This window comes from Hyla sarda, chromosome 7 (genome assembly GCF_029499605.1).
Source record: "Hyla sarda isolate aHylSar1 chromosome 7, aHylSar1.hap1, whole genome shotgun sequence".
NCBI classification, from domain to species: domain Eukaryota; kingdom Metazoa; phylum Chordata; class Amphibia; order Anura; family Hylidae; genus Hyla; species Hyla sarda.
The window spans coordinates 23,923,522-23,938,352 of record NC_079195.1 but is presented as its reverse complement, the minus strand read 5'-3'; the positions used below and the strand labels follow the sequence as shown (position 1 = coordinate 23,938,352).

The window sequence follows — 14,831 nt, the reverse complement described above, 5'->3', positions numbered from 1 at the left end:
CATAAGCAACCAAAAAAAAATTAATAAAAAATCACTAGAGATGAGCGAATTTCCAGAAATTCTTTGGCCGAAGTAGCTATCGGATTTGCTCTGAACTGAATAAATTTGGTTGAAATTGACCCAAGTTGCCTCGATTGCCCTAAAAAGTCATGTATGGTACTCTGTGGTCTTTTTGGCTTGTGTCCATCTTTATCCATGCTCTTTAAAGGGGTGCTCCACCGGAAAACATCTTATCCCCTATCCAAAGGATAGGGGATAAGATGTGTAATTGTGGGGGGTCCCGCTGCAATCTCCGCTGCGGCCCCCTAGTCATCTAGTGCACGGAGTGAACTCAACTCCGTGCCGGATCACCGGCAACTACAGCCGCCACCACCCCCCCTCCATTCATGTCTATGGGAGGAGGCGTGATGGCTACGTTGTAGCCGTCACACCTCCTCCCATAGACATGAATGGAGGGGGCGTGGCGTCACGAACACGGAAGCTCCAAGCTTGCGTGTTCCGGACACCGCCACTGCCGGCCCGGAGATCTTTGGGGACCTCAGTGATCAGACATCTTATCCCCTATCGTTTGGATATGGGAAATGTTTTTTTTTTTTTCTGGCGGAGTACCACTTTAACTTCAAAGCAGCATAACCCCTCACCTTTAAAAACCTTAACTCTAATTAAAGGGGTACTCCAGTGAAAACCAATTATTTTTATTTTATTTTTTATTTCTTTCAAATGAACTGGTGCCAGAAAGTTAAAGAGATTTGTAAATTATACAGACTATAGATACAGAAACCGGCACTGCTGTATATGCAGCAATTGCGAAGCTGTTTTAAAAATTACTTCTGTTTAAAAATATTAACCCTTCCAGTACTTATCAGCTGCTCTATGCTCCAGAGGAAGTTATATTTCTTTCTGGAGTTCTTTCCAGCCTGATCACAGTACTCTCTGCTGACACCTCTGTCCATGTCAGGAACTATCCAGAGCAGGAGAGGTTTGCTATGGGGATTTGCTCCTACTCTGGACAGTTCCTGACATGGACAGAGGTGTCAGCAGAGAGCACTGTGGTCAGACCGAAAAGAAATTCAGAAATTCAGAGCATACAGCAGCTGATAATTACTGGAAGGATTAAGATTTTTTAATAGAAGTAATTTACAAATCTGTTTAACTTTCTGGCACCAGTTAATTAAAAAAAAAAAGTGTTTTCCACCGTAGTACCCCTTTAATTTTCAGGTAACCCTACTGAGTTACCTCTATAAGATATTACAGTGTTCATTAGAAGTTAAAGGGGTTGTCCAATGGAAAACTTTTTTTTTTTTTTAAATGAACTGGTACCAGAAAGTTAAACAGATTTGTAAATGACTTCTATTAAAAAAATCTTTACCCTTCCAGTACTTTTTAGCGGCTGTATGCTACAGAGGAAATTGTCCATGTCAGGAACTGTCCAGAGTACAAGCAAATCCCCATAGCAAACCTCTCCTGCTCTGGACAGTTCCTGATACGGACAGAGGCGTCAGCAGAGAACACTGTGGTCAGACTTAAAAGAACTCCAGAAAGAAATACAACTTCCTCTGTATATATAGCAGCTGATAAGTACTGGAAGGATTAAGTACTTTAAATAGAAGTAATTTACAAGTCTGTTTAACTTTCTGGCACCAGTTCATTTGAATTTTTTTTTTTCCAGTAGAGTACCCCTTTAAGGGTCAGGTTTAATAGGATTAGGGTCCCTACCCCAACCTAACTCTAACTCTTCACCATTCTTCTGATCGTCACCGCCATTTTGAGCGATTTGTTCTGAATGGATTCGCTCATGTCTAATAATGCCGATTGATAACATTTTGTCACTTTTTCTGTCTCTTCCGATCGGGACAAGTCAAAGTTTTTAAGTTACGCTGGGCAGGTGCAGTTTTTCTTAAGATTCATTAAAGATTTATTATGGCACAAATGTCCGATTGTGGTGGTCCGACATCCGGGGGGGGGGGGTCTCCCACTGCTCACTGGAATGGGGATGCTGAGTCAACTTTCTAGGTCAAATTGGACGTTACCATCCATATATTCATGTTTGAGATATTGAAGCATTATGTAGATAAAACTTGGCACACCACTGTTGAATTGAATCAAGGTAGCTTTATTTGCAATGCCAAAACCAGATTTAATGACGTTTCGGTCCACACTGGACCTTCATCAGACCGGATTGCTGCGGAGGTTTAAGCATAGAAAAACGGCATATAGCCGTGTGAAGGGATGTCAGGAGAGGCGACCTGTCGCCTCTCCTGACATCCCTTCACATGGCTATATGCCGTTTTTCTATGCTTATACCTCCGCAGCAATCCGACAGGTCGCCTCTCCTGACATCTCTTCACACGGCTATATGCCGTTTTTCTATGCTTATACCTCCGCAGCAATCCGACAGGTCGCCTCTCCTGACATCCCTTCACACGGCTATATGCCGTTTTTCTATGCTTATACCTCCGCAGCAATCCGACAGGTCGCCTCTCCTGACATCCCTTCACACGGCTATATGCCGTTTTTCTATGCTTATACCTCCGCAGCAATCCGACAGGTCGCCTCTCCTGACATCCCTTCACACGGCTATATGCCGTTTTTCTATGCTTATACCTCCGCAGCAATCCGACAGGTCGCCTCTCCTGACATCCCTTCACACGGCTATATGCCGTTTTTCTACGCTTATACCTCCGCAGCAATCCGACAGGTCGCCTCTCCTGACATCCCTTCACACGGCTATATGCCGTTTTTCTATGCTTATACCTCCGCAGCAATCCGACAGGTCGCCTCTCCTGACATCCCTTCACACGGCTATATGCCGTTTTTCTATGCTTATACCTCCGCAGCAATCCGGTCTGATGAAGGTCCAGTGTGGACCGAAACGTCATTAAATCTGGTTTTGGCATTGCAAATAAAGCTGCCTTGATCCAATTCAACAGTGGTGTGGCAAGTTTTATCTACATAATAGTTTAAGGATCGGGATTCCTACTCCTGCACCCTCGACCAATTTGACGTATTTCTACATAAAGTAAAATGAGATATTGAAGCAGCCATTGAAATTGTCAGATCTCGTCCATCTGGGAAAACCTTCCTAATAATGAATCTTTAGAGAATCTCCACCCTGTCCGGCCACCATTAGAGTCCACCCCTCCGCCACTCACTTTATCTTTTTTGCACATTTTATCACTTTTTTTTCACTGTCACTGCGAGATTACGTTGACACCCAATGTCTCTTTCTCCACCTCTTTTGGCTCTGAGCTGTCTCTTGTCTGTCCGTCTCTTGATCTAGTCTGTCTCTCTCTCGATATAAGTCTCTCTCTCTTTCCCTGAGCGATTATTTCCTCTCTCTCTCTCTCTCTTATGGTCTGTCAGTTCTCAATGGAAGACACAACCTCGATCCTTCCTCGATTGAAGAGACACTCTAATGCCTATGGAATTGGTGCTCTCGCCAAGTCCTCAGTCAAAGGTACTGAACATTCTGTGACCACTCCGGTCCGGGGCCAGGGGCAACCTTCTTGACTAGACCATAAAGTTCACATAATAACCCCTTTACCCTTCTTCCTTATCGCAGGGGTCTCCCGAACGATGAAGGATCACGTGACCAAGCCTACAGCGATTGGCTCAGGACGTGTTGCTCATATGTTAGAATGGCAAAGCTGGGCTCAACCAACGCCTCCGCCCATGGAGAACACTCGAATGGACAGTGACGCTTACTCTGACCTGAGTGATGGCGAGAAGGAGGCGAGGTTCCTGGCCGGTGCGTATGTTATTGGTGATAGATATTGAATTTATAATCTGGAATTGCACAAACGTATATGACACTCTTTAAGGGGTACTCCGGTGGAAAACATTTTCTTTTTTTATGAACTGCTGCCAGAAAGTTAAACAGATTTGTAAATGACTTCTATAAAAAATAAAAAAAATCTTTACCCTTCCAGTACTTTTTAGCAGCTGTATGCTACAGAGGAAATTCTGTTCTTTTTGAATTTCTTTTTTGTGTTGTCCACAGTGCTCTCTGCTGACACCTGATGTCCGTATCAGGAACTGTCCAGAGCAGGAGAAAATCCCCATAGCAAACCTATGCTGCTCTGGACAGTTCCTGATACGGACAAAGGTGTCAGCAGAGAGCACTGTGGACAAGACAAAAAAGAAATTCAAAAAGAATAGAATTTTCTCTGTAGCATACAGCTGCTAAAAAGTACTGGAAGGGTAAAGTTTTTTTTAATAGAAGTAATTTACAAATCTGTTTAACTTTCTGGCACCAGTTGACTTATAAAGACCTAAAAAAAAAAATGTTTTCCACCAGAGTACCCCTTTAAGATATTGTGAAATGTTGCAGATATTCACTCGAAGGGCATGCACGTTGTCAATCAAAACTGCAACTTCTTTCCCAAGGTTAGAAATCTTTGCTAATTCTGTGTCACCCCTAATAGTTTCCTCAGATTTACAGAATCATCCTTTGTTATTTGCAGCCGACTGTCAATAATTCAGCTACTGAGTAAGATTGTGCTTTGACTTATCGCCGTGTTAGAGGCGGAGAAAGCCGCTCCACATATATATAGAGAGAGAGAGAGAGAGAGAGAGAGAGAGAGAGAGAGAGAGAGAGAGAGAGAGGAGAGAGAGAGAGAGGAGAGAGAGAGAGAGAGAGAGAGAGAGAGAGAGAGAGAGAGAGAGAGAGAGAGAGACAGGAATGGTCGCCAGGGATCATTATTGTTTCCCGAAGGTTCCTGTCATATGTGGATACCAGATTTTAGGAAATCAGGGAAATCTCGATGAGATACGGGAACTCTAAAAATAGCTAAATCCCTGCTAGAGACTTGGTAAGTTCTGTCATTAGGCCTGGATTTTTATGGGATGAAAGGCAGGTTTGATAGAGGGGTCCTTCATCCATTTTCTGGGACGCTTCAGGTTTTCAGATAGGCCCAGATCAGCAAAGGTGCTGAAGACAGCTCGTCTCTTGGCTTTAAGACCAGGGAGAGTCAGTCTTTAAGTGAGGCTGTGAGAAACCTTCACCACCAACTGGAGTTTGAATCAGGAGGTTTGCGGCCATAAAAGGGGACATTATAACCTGTATGAGTAACACTTTGTTGGGTGTCTGGTATTAAGCCACCTGTACAGACAGGGAAGTAATCTGTATAAATATTGCTGGACAAGCAGGATTAATTTTGTGTTTATGCCACAAGTATCCAAGTGGGGGATGAATACTTATGCAAGGCACAGTATGAGGGTTAGTGCACTGACCAAACTTGAATTTTGGGAGATCTCAGGTCTATGCGCACTGTATTAAAGGGGTACTCCGGCCCTAAGAAGTCTTATCCCCTATCCAAAGGATTGAGGATAAGATGTCTGGTCGCGGGGGTCCCGCCGCTGGGGACCCCCGCAATCTAGCATGCAGCACTGTGTGGTGTCACACCCCCTCAATGCAAGTCTATGGGAGGGGGCGTGATGGCTATCACGCCCCCTCCCATAGACTTGCATTGAGGGGGCGGGGTGTGACATCACACAGGGGTGGAGTCGTGACATCACGATACTCCGTCCTCGTGGTCCCAGCGCTTCCTGCAGTGCTCACAGGTGGGTGCTGCATGCTAGATTGGGGGGGGGGGTCCCCAGCGGCAGGACCCGCCCCCACGATCAGACATCTTATCCCATATCCTCTGTATAGGGGACAAGATGTCTTAGAGCCGGAGTACCCCTTTAAGGATATGAGAGGTTGGCATCTGTGAGACACATAGGTGCACTGAGTACACTGAGGGGATGAAGAATTATTTGGTCAGCAAATAGCAGAGCAAGTACCGGGGGGATCTAAGAGGTGGGGGGGGGGGGGGGCGGGTAACAGGTCACGTAGCCGCTCTGAGGACCCTATGATCAGTTCTTAGGTCAGCATTCTGTAGATTTGGTCATTTATCACTGTCTTCCGTACAGATGGGTTGCTGGCAGGGGCAGATTTATCCTAGTTTTATAAAATATTTAATAGTTTTTTTTAAATAAGGTTATTTTAATTAGTATGATATATTACACAATTTTACAATATATTATGTTACATTATAGTTCATTATTATGTATTCAGAAGAAAGCGAATGTCCAGCACGGCAGCTCGTATGCAACAGATTTATTCGGCACAGCAAACTCACAGGTACAAGACGATAGTGACGCGTTTCGATCACCTAGGAATAAATCTGTTGCATACGAGCTGCCGCGCTGGACATTCGCTTTCGTTCAGGATTTGATATATAGCGTGGTCCACGCTGGTCCGTGACGCAGTTGAGTCTACTTGGGGTGAGCTGGAAGTGCTCTTTCTATATATATATATATATATATATATATATATATATATATATATATATATATCAATTATTCTGTATTATGTTATAGTGTATTATATTATGCTATCATGCATTACATAACTTTATTGTGTATTATATTACCGTATATACTCGAGTATAAGCCGACCCAAATATAAGCCAAGGCCCCTAATTTCACCCCAAAAACCCAAGAAAAGTTATCGACTCGACTATAAGCCTAGGGTGGGAAATACATCATCCCCCCCTGTCATCATCCAGACCCCTGTCATTATCACCCCCACCCCCCCTTCATCATCACCGCCTGTCAATGCCTTCAATCAGTGGTCTTCAACCTGCGGACCTCCAGATGTTGCAAAGCTACAACTCCCAGCATGCCCGGACAGCCATCGGCTGTCCGGGCATGCTGGGAGTTGTAGTTTTGAAACATCTGGAGGTCTGCAGGTTGAAGACCACTGCGGCCTTCGTCATCATCCAGACCCCCCCTTTAGTTTTCTACTCACCTCCCCTCAGTGGGAAGGAAGGGTGAGCTGGTCCTGGCCATCTATTCTGCAGGGACCGTCCGGTGGGGAGGGTTAGTCGTTCCGGGCTGTACATTTTCACCAGGGGGCCCCTCTTCCCTGCTCCAGGCCCGGCCCCGGACTAGTGACGTTGCCTTGACGACGACGCACAGGGACGTCTGCTGCGCACGGACGTCCCTGTGCGTCGTCGTCAAGGCAACACGAAGGCCGCAGTGGTCTTCAACCTGTGGACCTCCAGATGTTTCAAAGCTACAACTCCCAGCATGCCCGGACAGCTGTTGGCTGTCCGGGCATGCTGGGAGTTGTAGTTTTGCAACATCTGGAGGTACGCAGATTGAAGACCACTGAGAAGGGATTGACAGGCGGAGAGTTCACTCAAGTATAAGCCGAGGGGGGCGTTTTCAGCCGAGGGGGGCTTATACTCGAGTATATATGGTATACAATTCTATTATGCTAGGTAATATGGTTTTGTGTGACCTTACATAATTTCACGGAATGTTGTAACATATGTTTTGTTTTTTTGTTGTTTGTTGATTTTCACATGTAGCGTATACACCCCTGATTTTATGCTGGGTTCAATTCTACTAGAAGAATTCAATATAAATAAAAAATCAAAACACAGCATAAAATCTTGTATGTAAATATACCCTAAAGCCGAGTTCACACTGTGTAAAATTTGGCGACATATTTTATTTTACTCGTACTTTTTCTTCGGAAATTATACGGACATATTTTTTACACACTGTACACATCATACCCTAAGTTAGTATTGTATTATACTACGTTACAATTTATAGTATTAAACTTTTTTTACATTATATTGTTTTACATTATTATAAGGCATGTTTTATAGAATATCATATAACTTTTGCGCGATTGTATGGATTACATATTTTTTTTTTATTAAACAATGCCGCGTGAACATAGCCTTCACACTGCCGGAAAAAAAACAAAAAAAAAACGCAAAAAATGTTTCTGAAAATTAAAAAACGCCCATATTTTTTATGCAGGGGTATGTGCATACGGGCAGGATCTACAGCTAGTTTCTCACTGCGGATTTTTCATCAGTGGAATCTCCGCAGCAAACCCCATTGAACTCTGCTGCAGATTTTCCACCACGAAAAAATGGCTGTTGCTAAAATCTGCAGTGGGAAATTCAATGTAAATCCCGCCAGTGTAAACATACTCTTAAAGGGGTACTCCGGTGGAAAACTTTTTTTTTTATTACTTCTGTTAAAAAAATCCTAATCCTTCCAGTACTTATCAGCTGCTGAATACTACAGAGGAAATGCTATTCTTTTTGGATTTCTTTTCTGTCTGTCCACAGTGCTCTCTGCTGACACCTCTGTCCATTTTAGGAACTGTCCAGAGCAGGATAGGTTTGCTATGGGGATTTTCTCCTGCTCTGGACAGCTCCTGACACGGACAGAGGTGTCAGCAGAGAGCACTGTGGACAGACGGAAAAGAAATTAAAAAAGATAAGAATTTCTTCTGTAGTATAAAACCGCTAATAAGTACTGGAAGGATTAAGATTTTTTAATTAATGAAAAACTTTAGATTTGTCATAAAACCATATAAAAACTATTGTTCAGATTCCAACTGGTCAGCAGAATCCGCCTAGAGAAGTGTGCAGTTAACGCGTTCTCTTGCGGCTCTGTGTCACGTGACAAGAACTTATAATGCAAGTCTATGGGACTGTCCTGCGCACATAGACACAGAGCGGGGGAAGGACGCACTTTATTTTGACATGTCTCTAGGACATATCAAAAGTTTACGGGCGCAGCCAAGGCGTCACGAGCCTCCGTCGCTGCACCCGACCACGACCACCAGGGCCCCCGGCGATTAGTCATCTTATCCCCTATCCTTTAGATTGGGGGATAAGATGTGTAGGGGCGGATACCCCTTTAACCCCTTAAGGACGCAGCTCATTTTCACCTTAACCTGTTCAGGACCCAGGGTGTAATTTTATGTAAACTTACGCCCTGGCGTTTTCCGGTCCCTGCCACGTGCCGGGCAGAGATCGGAAGCAGATGCCTGCTGAAATGCTTCAGCAGGCATCCAGGGCAAACGCCGAGGGGGGCCAGGGCAAATCGCGAGGGAAATCCTCTGCCCCTGCGATCTGCGGCGATACCGGGCTGATGGGGTCTCTGGGACCCGACCGCCCGGTAATTTTGCATGATCCCGGTTGTCACAGACAGCCAGGACCATGCTGAAGTATAGGAGCGGGGTGGCAAACACCTCTTCCTATCCCCTGCGATCCGTCGGTTAGCTAACCGACCAATCGCAGGGGGGGGGGGGGGGGTGATGGCGGCGGTGACGACAGGTGAGTGGATCTCCGGCGGCGTTGGGGACCTTTGCAGCAGTCCAGACCGCCGTAAAGCGATCTGGACTGCTCCATCTAGTCCCCTTACACTACAACTCCCAGCATGCCCAGACAGCCCTTGGCGTCTGGGCATGCTGGGAGTTGCAGTTTTGCAACATCTGGAGGTCCACAGTTTGGAGACCACTGTGCCCTTCCAGATGTTGCAAAACTACACATCCTCAGCATGCCCTTACTGTCCAGGCATGCTGGGAGTTGTAGTTCTGTAACATCTGGCCCTTCAGATGTTGCAGAACTACAACTCCCAGCATGCCTGGACAGTTTTGGCATACTGCGGGTTGTAGTTTTGCAACATCTGGAAGAGCACAGATTGGGAACCACTGTATTAGTGAAACAGAGAGTCCAAACCAGCTCACCCCGCCTGGACAACTGGAGCACGGATCCAGGTGCTGGACATCACCGAGAATGTAGAGAAGAAAGTAGAGTTGGATCCAGCTTCAATAGCTATAAAACCGTCTTTATTCAAAGGACATGCAAGGAACAGCAGAGGTTTTGTATTAGTGGTCTGCAAACTGTAGTCCTCCAGATGTTGCAAAACTACAACTCCAAGCATACTGGAAGTTGTAGTTCGGCAACATCTGGCTCTAAAGATGTTGCCGAACTACTACTTCCAGCATGCCTGAGAATGTTTGGGAGTTGTGGTTTTGCAACAACTGGAGGCACACTGGTTGGGAAACATTGTCTGTTTCCTAACTCAGTGTTTCCCAACCCGTGTGCCTCCAGCTGTTGCAAAACTATAACTGCCAGCATGCACTGATAGACTGTGCATGCTGGGAGTTGTAGTTTTGCAACAGCTGGAGTCCCCCCCCCACCCCCCCTGTGAATGTACAGGGTACATTCACATGGGCAGGGGGCTTTCAGTGAGTATAAGGCTGCAAGTTTGCGATGCAGCAAATTTTGCGCGTCAGCTCAAACTCGCAGCGGGAAACTCGCTGTAATCCCCCGCCCGTGTGACTGTACCCTAAAAACACTACACTACACTACACTAACACAAAATAAAATAAAAAGTAAAAAACACTACATATACACATACCCCTACACAGCCCCCCTCCCCTCCCCAATAAAAATTAAAAAAGTCTGGTATGTCACTGTTTCCAAAATGGAGCCTCCAGCTGTTGCAAAACAACAACTCCCAGTATTGGTGGACAGCCGTTGACTGTCCAGGCAAGCTGGGAGTTTTGCAACAGCTGGAGGCACCCTGTTTGGGAATCACTGGCGAATCACTCATGTAACCCCTGTGGGGTATTAAGGCTCACTTTATTCCTTGTTACGTCCCTCAAGGGGTCTAGTTTCCAAAATGGTATGCCATGTGTTTTTTTTTTTTGCTGTTCTGGCACCATAGGGGCTTCCTAAATGCGACATGCCCCCCGACCAAAATTTGCTCTCAAAAAGCCAAATATGACTCCTTCTCTTCTGAGCATTGTAGTTCGCCCGTAGTGCTCTTCAGGTCAACTTATGGGGTACCTCCATACTCAGAAGAGATGGGGTTACAAATTTTGGGGGGTATTTTCTGCTATTAACCCTTGCAAAAATGTGAAACACACATTTTAGTGATTTTTTATTTTTTTTTACATATGCAAAAGTCGTGAAACACCTGTGGGGTATTAAGGCTCACTTTATTCCTTGTTACATTCCTCAAGGGGTCTAGTTTCCAAAATGGCATGGCATGTGTGTTTTTTGCTGTTCTGGCACCATAGGGGCTTTCTAAATGCAACATACCCCCCAAAAACCATTTCAGAAAAACGTACTCTCCAAAATCCCCTTATCGCTCCTTTGCTTCTGAGCCCTCTACTGCGCCCGCCGAACACTTTACATAGACATATGAGGTATGTGCTTACTCGAGAGAAATTGGGTCACAAATATAAGTATACATTTTCTCCTTTTACCCCTTGTAAAAATTAAAAAATTGGGTCTACAAGAACATGCGAGTGTAAAAAATGAAGATTTTGAATTTTCTCCTTCACTTTGCTGCTATTCCTGTGAAACACCTAAAGGGTTAAAACGCTGACTGAATGTCATTTTGAATACTTTGGGGGGTGCAGTTATTATAATGGGGTCATTTGTGGGGTATTTCTAAGATGAAGACCCTTCAAATCCACTTCAAACCTGAACTGCTCCCTGAAAAATAGTGAGTTTGGAAATTTTGTGAAAAGTTGGAAAATTGCTGCTGAACTTTGAAGCCCTCTGGTGTCTTCCAAAAGTGAAAACTCATCAATTTTATGATGCAAACATAAAGTAGACATATTGTATATGTGAATAAAAAAAAAATATTTGGAATATCCATTTTCCTTACAAGCAGAGAGCTTCAAAGTTAGAAAAATACAAAAAGTTCAAATTTTTCATCAAATTTTGGGATTTTTCACCAAGAAAGGATGCAAGTTACCAAAAAATGTTACCACTATGTTAAAGTAGAATATGTCACGAAAAAACAATCTCGGAATCAGAATAATCGGTAAAAGCATTCCAGAGTTATTAATGTTTAAAGTTACAGTGGTCAGATGTGCAAAAAATGGCCGGGTCCTAAGGTGTAAAATGGCTGGGTCCTTAACCCATTAAGGACGCAGGACATAAATGTACGGCCTGGTGCGGTGGTACTTAACACACCAGGACGTACATTTACGTCCTGTGCATAACCGCGGGCATCGGAGCGATGCCCGTGTCATGCGCGGCTGATCCCGGCTGCTGATCGCAGCCAGAGACCCGCCGGCAATGGCAGACGCCCGCGATCTCGCGGGCGTCCGCCATTAACCCCTCAGGTGCCGGGATCAATACAGATCCCGGCATCTGCGGCAGTGCGCGATTTGAATGAATGATCGGATCGCCCGCAGCGCTGCTGCGGGGATCCGATCATTCATAACGCCGCACGGAGGTCCCCTCTCCTGCCTCCGTCCGGCTCCCGGCGTCTCCTGCTCTGGTCTGTGATCGAGCAGACCAGAGCAGGAGATGACCGATAATACTGATCTGTTCTATGTCCTATACATAGAACAGATCAGTATTAGCAATCATGGTATTGCTATGAATAGTCCCCTATGGGGACTATTCAAGTGTAAAAAAAAATGTAAAAAAATGTAAAAGTAAATGTAAAAAAAAAGTGAAAAATCCCCTCCCCCAATAAAAAGTAAAACGTCCGGTTTTTCCTATTTTACCCCCAAAAAGCGTAAAAAATACATTTTATAGACATATTTGGTATCGCCGCGTGCGTAAATGTCCAAACTATTAAAATAAAATGTTAATGATACCGTACGGCGAACGGCGTGAAAGTAAAAAAAAAGTCCAAAATTGCTACTTTTTAATACATTTTATAAATACATTTTTAATTCAAAATTGCTACTTTTTAATACATTTATTTAATACATTTTTTAAAAGTTTCTTAGATGCAAATGTGGTATAAAAAAAGTACAGATCATGGCGCAAAAAATGAGCCCTCACACCGCCGCTTATACGGAAAAATAAAAAAGTTAGAGGTCATCAAAATAAAGGGATTATAAACATACTAATTTGGTTAAAAAGTTTGTGATTTTTTTTAAGCGCAACAATAATATAAAAGTATGTAATAATGGGTATCATTTTAATCGTATTGACCCTCAGAATAAAGAACACACATCATTTTTACCATAAATTGTACGGCGTGAAAACGAAACCTTCCAAAATTAGCAAAATTGCGTTTTTCTTTTTAATTTCCCCAAAAAATAGTGTTTTTTGGTTGCGCCATACATTTTATGATATAATGAGTTATGTCATTACAAAGGACAACTGGTCGCGCAAAAAACAAGCCCTCATACTAGTCTGTGGATGAAAATATAAAAGAGTTATGATTTTTAGAAGGCGAGGAGGAAAAAATGAAAACGTAAAAATTAAATTGTCTGAGTCCTTAAGGCCAAAATGGGCTGAGTCCTTAAGAGGTTAAAGGAGTACTCCGGTGCACACTTTTTACATGTTATCCCGTCCGGGCTGCAAATTAAAAGAAAACACACTTCATCTCACCTGCCAACGAGCCCTTAGTGCTCCGGTACAGGTGTTCGGTCCCCGGGCTGTATTCTTCTTGATTCCTGTTAGCCCGGCACGTCACACAGAGCTTCAGCCTATCACTGGCCGCAGCGATGTCCCGCCTCCGCCAGTTATAAGCTGAAGCTCCGTGTGACGTGCCGGGCTAACAGGAAGTAAGAAGAATACAGCCCGAGGACCGAACACCTGTACCGGAGCTCCGGGGGCTCGTTGGCAGGTGAGATGAAGTGTGTTTTCTTTTATTTTGCAGCCCGGACGGAGTACTCCTTTAAGGGGTTAAGGACAGAGCCATTTTTTGTACATCTGACCACCGTCACTTTACGCATTAATAACTCTAAAACGCTTTTACAGATTATTCTGATTCTTAGATAGTTTTGTCGTGACATATTCTACTTTATTTTAGTGGAAAATTGTTGTCGTTATTTGCATCCTTTCTTGGTGAAAAATCCCAAAATTTCATGAAAATGTTGCATTTTTCTAACTTTGAAGCTCTCTGCTTGTAAGGAAAATGGATATTCCAAATAAATGTTATATTGATTCACAAATACAATATGTCTACTTTATGTTGGCATCATAAAATGGACATATTTTTACCTTTTGAAGACATTAGAGGGCTTCAAAGTATAGCAGCAATTTTCTAACTTTTCATGAAAATTTCAAAATCTGAAGGGACAGATGTTACAGAACTACAACTCCAAGCATGCCTGGGTAGTCTAGGCATGCTGAGAGTTGTAGTTTTGCAGCATCTGGAGGGCTACCGTTTGGACACCACTGTATATAGTGGTTACCAAACTGTGACGCTCCAGGTGTTGCAAAACTACAACTCCGAGCATGCCCAGACAGCTTTTGGCAGAGCGGGTGGTTTCCATGATAATCCCCTGTCTTCAACTGCCATTGGTCAGTAGTCATTTCTGACTAATGGCAGGGGATAGGAGGAAGTGGTACCACTGCAAGCTCACTCCTATCCCTTAGGATGATCGGGGCTGTCACTGATTAAAGAGTACCTATCATGAACTCATCTGTCCCCCCCCCCCCCCCCCCCCCCTCTCCCTGACTCTTTCTGACTCTGATCCTACCATTTTTTTTCTAAAACCCCTTTACCTACCTTCAATCCCTTGTTAGATGCTCATTTTGCTGCCCTCTGTGACAGAGGAAGGGAGAGTGGCCCAACAGACGTGACGTCAGCTGAAGCCTGGCTGGGCTCACTTCTGCCCTTCTTCTGCGGCCTGCTTGTAATAAGGGATGGGGGGAAGCTGTCAGCCCTTCGATCCTGCTTCTGCTATCCTTTTAATCCAGGGTAAAGGCACTCTGCCTCATGCATAAGATGCCAAAGGTGAGCGTTCTCATAGGAGAGGATGGGCTTGCCACACACACCAGAGATGGCCAAGCAGTTGCCCTGCAACATGCTCATCAGATGGCAAAGGCAGGGTGAATGAGAGCTTTACCACACAAGACAAATGGCAAGGTACACATAAGACCTGGCAGCACTGATGGGGTGAGGAGCTCCTACAATTCCTGAATTTTAAGATCCCGCACTCCTGCTCATAAGTGAGTGGGAAGAGCCATGTCTGCCGCTGCGCAGTATCACCCTAGTGGCTTCAGTCACATTATGCGGTTGTGGAACTTGTTACCTCT

At 44.4% G+C, this 14,831-nt stretch overlaps 1 protein-coding gene across 3 annotated transcripts in view; it reads left to right on the top strand.

The window, feature by feature from the left end:
* FAM131B (family with sequence similarity 131 member B) overlaps positions 1–14,831 on the top strand; it is a 125,276-nt gene that overhangs the window by 92,559 nt on the left and 17,886 nt on the right. For all 3 annotated transcript variants that reach the window (XM_056529094.1, XM_056529093.1, XM_056529095.1), the window contains 2 exons: positions 3,364–3,457; positions 3,563–3,748. In XM_056529094.1, the coding sequence (XP_056385069.1) occupies positions 3,364–3,457; positions 3,563–3,748 (280 nt within the window). The remainder of the gene's footprint in view (positions 1–3,363; positions 3,458–3,562; positions 3,749–14,831) is intronic.